The sequence below is a fragment of the Toxorhynchites rutilus genome, chromosome 3 (assembly GCF_029784135.1).
Source record: "Toxorhynchites rutilus septentrionalis strain SRP chromosome 3, ASM2978413v1, whole genome shotgun sequence".
NCBI lineage: Eukaryota > Metazoa > Arthropoda > Insecta > Diptera > Culicidae > Toxorhynchites > Toxorhynchites rutilus.
The window spans coordinates 234,641,491-234,649,329 of NC_073746.1; the positions used below are offsets into that span (position 1 = coordinate 234,641,491).

The 7,839-nt window shown below is 40.7% G+C and overlaps 1 protein-coding gene across 1 annotated transcript; it reads right to left on the reverse strand.

Annotated features, from left to right (window-relative positions):
• Nucleotides 1-4,475: 4,475 nt before the first annotated feature.
• LOC129777815 (proteasome subunit beta type-3) lies at nucleotides 4,476-5,420 on the reverse strand. The gene is made up of 2 exons (XM_055784322.1): nucleotides 5,325-5,420; nucleotides 4,476-5,264 (listed from the first exon to the last, which is right to left on the reverse strand). The coding sequence occupies exon 2, from the start codon at nucleotides 5,228-5,230 to the stop codon at nucleotides 4,613-4,615; it is 618 nt and encodes a 205-aa protein (XP_055640297.1). The 5' UTR covers nucleotides 5,231-5,264; nucleotides 5,325-5,420; the 3' UTR covers nucleotides 4,476-4,612.
• Nucleotides 5,421-7,839: the final 2,419 nt, after the last annotated feature.

Sequence of the window (7,839 nt, forward strand, 5' to 3'; positions counted from 1 at the left end):
TGGCAAAGCTAACTACGATTCGCACTGTTCTGGCAGTAAGCGTTCATCACCGATTCCTGTTTCACCAGATGGACGTTAAGACTGCGTTCCTTCACGGTGATTTGAAGGAAGAAATCTATATGGCAGTACCGGATGGAGTAGAAGCTGATCGAAGTAAAGTGTGCAAGCTTTCCAAGTCGTTGTACGGGTTAAAGCAGTCGCCCCGCTTCTGGAACGAGCGGCTGAATGGTCAGTTACTTCGCATGGGATTCACCAGATCAAGTCATGACTACTGTCTGTATACGAAATGCACGCAAAGAGACGAATTGATCATCATCATTTACGTCGATGACCTACTGATCGCTGGAAGAAAGCTAAATTCGATTGTGAGGCTGAAGAAAGAGCTCTCTGAAGCGTTCCAGATGACCGACTGTGGTGACGCTCATTACTTTCTGGGAATCAAGCTGGAGTACGACCGGGATCAAGGAACACTTCGACTCTCGCAAGAAGCGCAGGTGATGAAGATACTTGAGCGTTTCGGGATGAAGAACTGCAATCCTTGCAGATCGCCTATGGAGAAGGGTCTTCAAATGGATCGTGAAGGACCAGCGACGAAGGAACCGTATAGAGAGCTACTTGGCAGCATAATGTACACCATGCTGTGTGTGCGGCCTGATATTTGCTATCCTGTAAGCTACATGGGACGTTTCCAGCAAAAACCTACTGATCAACACTGGCAGTCGTTGAAGCGCATCGTTCGTTACCTGCAAGGAACATCGGGACTCTATCTGGAGTATACAAGAAACGAGAATGCGGAACCGTTAGTAGGATTTGCGGATGCTGACTGGGCTGCTGATACCGTGGACCGACAATCAGTAAGCGGTTGTCTGTTTAAGGTCTTTGGAGCTACCGTATCCTGGTCAAGCAAGAAACAGACGACTGTGGCAACGTCGTCAAGCGAAGCAGAATACGTTGCCCTGAGTACGGCTGCGTCAGAAGCAATTTGGCTGGCTGGGCTTCTTGGCGATTTGAAGATAGCTGAAGGACCCGTTGTAGTCTTTGAAGATAATCGTGGCTGTATAGGGATGGCCAAGAACCGTGAAACCAAACGTACCAAACATATCGACGTGAAACATCACTTCATTCGTGATCACGTAGAAGAAGGACGATTGAAGATCAAACCAGTGAGCACAATGGATCAACTGGCAGACCTGTTCACCAAGACGCTAGATGCTACACGTTTCCAGGAGCTACGCAGAAATCTTGGACTAAACGATTGAGAGGGGGTGAAAACGAAGCAAACGTTCTCTTTAGTATCTAGTATATAGTACATCTTAGTAGTCCATACTAGGCTCCTGAATTGTTCTTTTTTTTCCAAACCCAACTGTCATCGAATAAAGACGTTCTCCAAACTAAACTTATAAAAGTAACAAACTAACAATGATATATCACACAATGATAAAACAAGCTCTCGGAAGATTCTTTTTAGATAAAGTCATAGTGTCTTATGAGAGTTAACACGCTCGCTGCCCCGTCACCCAGATATGGGTGACACTTTCATCGTTCAAATTGAATAGGATTTTTGGAAAATAATTTGATTAAATAGACACCTAAATGTAACTATAGGGTATGTAGAAAAATAATATAATCATAACCATATTAGTATAATGTTTATATTAAAGTGACCAGATGGTCAGAGGTCTAACGCGGGACACAAACACAAACAAAACGTTATGTATATACGTTATGTGAACATAAACCATAGTTCAGCGAGTCTAAACTGATCAGTATTATTTATTTCTGAGTATCGGCACTCAGTTGTGATTTTTCGGTGGTTTAGATTTTGTTTACGCCCGAAAATCACTCGCTCAATCAGAGCACTTACGCCTGGCAAACACGATTCAAATTCTACAATTTTCTTCAAATTACCGAATGGAATACTCGAAAATTCCAATTAATTTTTCATCGATTTTAGTGTTAACGTGTTTAGTACACTTATTCGAGGTATATATAACTTGGATAAATTCAGCATATGTAAACGCTTGTGAATTTCTCACTGGTGAGAAATCACTAAAGTTGGATGCAGTTCTACTTCAGGTGAATAAATTCACCGAAAATATGAATATATTCATTATAGAAGTTCACGCTAGTGTAAACGGTTGATGCGATTTCTATAAATCTCATCATATTTCTTCACATGAATATATCACTAGTCTAAACCCATCCTTAGACATCCTGAGTCACTTTGTGTCCGCCAGATATAGCCGATCTGGTATTTACAATATCATCTCTTTGCCGCTCATTAAGCCGGGAGATCGAAGCAACCGGCCAAACGGTGGAGAAGAATCTGGCCAAAATGGACTTTTTATGCGGAAGCGTCAGACGAGACCGGCCGTATCTGAGCAGCAGGCTCACCAAGAAGGAGTAGCTTGAGGTGCTGGTGAAAAACTTCTTTCCGGAGAAAGAAGTGAAACACTTGTTTCCGCACTCATAATGAAAGACGAAACGTACTTGACGCTAGAATTCAACGAATGGCAGGGGACCGGGTACTTTACGTTCCCCAGGTAAACGATGACGTCGAATATATCATTCACATCAAGTTCTCGAAGAAGGAGGACCTGACAGACGTGAAGGGAATGTCCAAGCCGCTCTTCTTTCGAGTCATATGGTGAACGGGGAGATATATAGTACGAAGTGCTCACCGGAGTTGGGAAAGTGATGTGGTCTTTATGCCGACCCTGGGATCAGCCCATTATGCCAAAAGATCACTGGATCGATGGATCGGCTGGAGATAAACATGGTCGCGAAGACCACCAACCTTCCCAACATTTCTCAGCTGCGCCCGATAGAAAACTTTTGGGCGAATGGCCAAAATAGAAAGACAGACGACCACCAAAGCCACGAAAAGGTAGAATAACACGCCAATATACATCTTTTCATCGATCATGTTTCAGGTACTGGCCAACTTCCGTAAGCGCTTCATTTACGATACTTCATCAAACAACTCTGCCTCTTCCTGTCGAATATACACTAGTTCTTCCGGCTTATTTAAAACGTTAAGGCCTGGCCGAGCTAGGGGACCAAAGATGAACTTTTCGTCTGACTCACGTTGGACCCTGCGGATCAATAGGGGACTTCATTTTCCAATTTTGTTGCTGTCGCTTGACACTCTCTAAACAAAAGGCCCAATGTCGGTGCAATGAAACCAGCTCAACGTATTAATCTTTGGATGCATTAGAAGCGCTCTTGAACAGTCTGCCAAATAAAAGTTTTTTTGAGGTTCATCCATTTAAGAAAATCAACATGATCAAATTGTGATATTGAAATATATTGATATCGCGGGACATTTTCGTTTCTTTTGCCAAATGCGGGACGTTTCGCGGGACGGAATCTCACGCGGGACATTTTGTTGAAATGCGGGACTGTCCCGCGTAACGCGGACGTCTGGTCAGTTTAGTTTATATTATACTTTTTATTGATTTATAGTACGGATGATTTGTACTGCAGTTTTTTGCGAGACCCATATAATAAGACTTTGGCATATGTTATTATTGCGAATACTTCTTCAAACTAAAAAAATATTGCTACATCATGTAAAAGTTGTCTACAAACCAAGTTTGATCTTCATTTGATAATTTATCCGCAAGTTGTGTCCTGCGAGAAACTCAAAAACGTCGCGTTGGGCGTCGAACGTGTTAGAAGGTTTGCTATCTGTTTTCAGAATAATGGTTTTAACTTCTCTAAGAATGGCGCTGAATACGCTAGTTGAAAATTCAACTCGATTTATCATTAGTATGGTACCCCTTGATCATTGCAACTATCTTTAGCTGTCTTTAGTCGTTATCTACAATTTTTTTGTGTATTCAGAAGGAATATTAATCCATTTTTAAATCAATTGGTTTTTAAAATCGTTATTTTTAGAAAATTGATGGTTTCTAAATTTCCTACACAGATAACCTCCATAGTTTATAGCTGGGATTGATGCCGGAAGATTGTGGAGGAGTATCAATAACTTTTGATCTGCATGGCGCGTACCATTACGGGTTTGTATAGTGATACAACTTACGCACAGTACAGGGAAATTTATTAATGAACACATAGAGCAATAATAATGCGAATAATAATTATGCAATCAATAGTGTCGAAAAAGATAATAGTCGAATAGATGTAACAGAGCCGGATTTTAATCGTGTACACGTTGCATATTTCATAGTATCTATAAATTGTACATTACATGGTAGCCATTTCTAGGCGTAAGGGTATTCTTTCTGTACCATTGCAACCCTTGCTGTGGGAGCATTGCTGTTTATTTTCAGGACGCAATGGTTTTTTCGGTTTTGTCGAACGAAGCAATAGCGCTGAGGCGTGGAACTGATATGTTTACTATGGGAAAGCATAAATCCTGACTCGATTCGTTACCAACATTATTATGTTCTTACTGGTTAGGTCCAATCTGTATACCATGAGATGAGTTTCTAAAACAATAATAAACAACATTTTCGTATTCCTTATAGTAATTTATTTTGCTGAATTTTTCGATAGTACAAAGGAAAAAGAGCATACTGCAGTTGATTCACTTCCACCTCGCCTGGGAAACAATCCTTTCTAACAAATAACATATCCAATGATCGCATTAATCCATTCTAGTTTTCAATTTCTTCACGGTAAGTTTCTCCTTCTCTACAATATAAACTGTCGCACCCCAACCGGAAATAGCATCCCGATCAAAAGCATTCACCAGCGCCTGTGAGATCACCTCGAAAAGATTGGCTGGCTCAAGATCTGGCTTCCACAATGTTTCACACATTCCATACAGCTGTTCGGCACAAGTACCCGCAACGACGAAGTCATTCGGTTTGTTGGGGCAACCAATTAGATCCATATTGCAGATAAACGGTTCGTACGTTTTTGGATCCAATCCGGCGATCACAGGCTCGATAAAGTACGGCCCGAAACGTTTTTCGTACAGGAAATTGGATAACATTGCGGCGAAACGATCCGGTGTCATTTGACGATTTTCCCGTACTTCATACAGATTCTTGCGGAATACCAACCGCTGGTGGACCGTTAGGATATCTGTTTGTAGGCCGACCAGGCCCAAATACATGTGTGGATTTATCTCAAACACCTTCTCGAAATCGGTTGCAATTGTCTGGGCCTGAACACCAAAACGGTGATCCGTGGCGATAGCTACACAATTTTTGCCTTTCATCGCCACTACACAGCCACCATTGTACGCGAGAATAGACATTTCGAACGAAGTTGATGAACCGTATTACAATAGGCTGGAATACAGAGGGTAGTTATTTAGAAATATTGAAATTTTGAGATTAACTAAAAATTACACGAGAGGTTAAATGTTTACGGCTTGCAGTTTTTGATGAGATGCGTCGACAATGACAGTACAGTTTTGCGGCTACGCAGATTTGACAGCATAACGTCGCCCCTACAGTAGCCCCTGTGTCTAAATATAAATAATATAGTAATGTAGAATCCAGCTGCTAAATGCGAATTAACAAAGGTGGAACGATCAATACCGTGCGAAGTGCTTCAGGATCCGCATGACTTTTTAATCTGGACACTATTATTATATTCAATATCATACCGAAATCATACCATCATTATCATGTGACTGATAGTTACTATTGTATCAATTTAGTGTAGTGTCAGGAATAGTGCCTCGCTGTTGACAAAATATGTGAAAAAAAAGTCACAGGAGGGTTGTGTCCGAGACACGACCGCATAGTTGACGTAGGATTCCGTTAGACTATCTGTTGATTTTGGATATGTTTGAAGAATTACATCGTTAAACTCTTTGATAATGATATGGTGGCCCTGAAAAGGGCCGTTTTTTTCGGTTGTTGGGTATTGTATGTTAACTCCACCAGTGTTTATCGAGTGATGACGGCAGAAGGATGGTAAACAGTCGTTGGATGGTGCGTATCAGATGAAAGATACCGAAGTGGAACGATATATGATGAAAACAGCCCTCTGTGATCCTAGACGAGATGCCTCCTGTGATATGTATGCATGAAATAAAGAAAAAAAACTCACCAATGTAACATAAGACAATTACCAATACCGAACACAGTTATAGTTTTTCCTCATCAGTAAAAACATGTTACTTTAATATAGAGAAAACATATTTGAAATGGAAAAGGTATTCTTTTTTTATAATTTTTACTTTCTGAGTGTTTATTCAACCCAATTCAATTTTAATTGGACTAACAATATCCAATACTATATATAGAGGATATGGGAAATCACCTTTTCGAATATTTCTTCACGTTTCCAATTTTTCTCGCCGTATAAACCTCCCTCGGGTGAAAATGAACAAAAAAACAGACAGCTTAAACTAAACGACCCGTTCTCGAACGGGAACACACCTTGGTTTTTAATTTTAGGAAATTAAAATAAATCGTTTCATATATCAAGTCATTCTTAGCACAACAAATTTTACACTTACACTTGTGCTAAATTTTTCACAATAAACGATCGGTCATTGATATGAAATTTCATGGAACAACCCCCGACTTGCATATATTTGCAATGCCGATTTCCCCGAGCACCTTGATTTTGATGTCTCTGTTAGGGAACACATTTCGATAGGAACAAAAGATCCCCCTACTTTAATATATTTGCAATACCGATTTCCCCCAGGCAGCTTGGTTTTGATGTCTCTGTTAGGGACTCGCCGCATGTGTCGTCAATTTCGACCAATCAGAAGTGGGTATTTCCGTTAGGATAGGGGATGAGTTTATTTTCTTCAATATAAAAAATTGTTATGGAGTACCGAAATCGATTGACGCAAAAATGTCATCAATCCATCATGAAATGACTGAGCAATAAGCGTTTGAAATTGGACAATTTTCACGATGTAATCGATTTCCGATTTTCAATTTGTACCCCAATATATTCCCGCAAGACGTAATCCAACCTCAAAAAATGGGGGTCTCCGTAGCCACATTGTTTGCGCGTTCGCTTAGTAAGCGATCGATCGTGAGTTCACAACTCAGGGTCCTCATTTGACCATCTTTGTGTTGTTACAGAATAACTACGTTCACGCAACAATCATCAGTGATGGAGATCGATCCACGGTCGAAATAAGATCGATTCATCCATACAAATGCTCTGCTCTGCAAGACACATCGGACTGCTGTTCTATAAATAACTCAACAATGATCAATCAACTGTCTCCGCTGTCCGGTCTAACTGGATAATGGAAGAACAGAACGAAAACTCTTACGCCTATATGGCAACTGTGTAAATGTGTACCATATGCAATGGTACAGCTAAGGAGCCTAAAATAAACAAAAAGGGATAAAAAAAAAACGTCAAAAAATCTTATATGAAAATTGCACATGAAAAAAAATGTGTTTGAATGATGTGTTTTGGTACATCAGGCAATATGCCTTCGGGCCTTCTAGTTCGATGGGAGATTAATCTGCCTGCCTAAGGCGGCTCGCACACCGGAGCAATGAGCAACTAGCAACTGTCAACATGCAATAAGCAATATTATCACCAATGGATTTTTCCATTTAATCTTTGTTGATCTCGCACACCGACGCAATACGATATCGCTGTCGCCTTTACAGAGCAACACATGTCGCTAGCAACACGGCGTGTCGGTTGAATAGCAACTTATCGCTCATATTTTGACAAGTTTCGTACATTAAGGCGATTGTTTGCATAATGTCAGGGGTTTTTATTGCTCTGGTATGCGAAGAACAACAAAATATGTTTCCTGTTGCATATTGTGTACTGCAGTTTGCTAGTTGCTTATTGCTGCGGTGTGCGAGCCGCCTAAAAGAATATTGCTCATGGCATCGCTTGGTGCCACCGAAAGCAGACTCGTTTGCT

Excerpts from the sequence above, each read along its gene's own strand:
- LOC129777815 (XM_055784322.1), bottom strand. The coding sequence starts at position 5,230 with ATGTCTATTCTCGCGTACAATGGTGGCTGTGTAGTGGCGATGAAAGGC.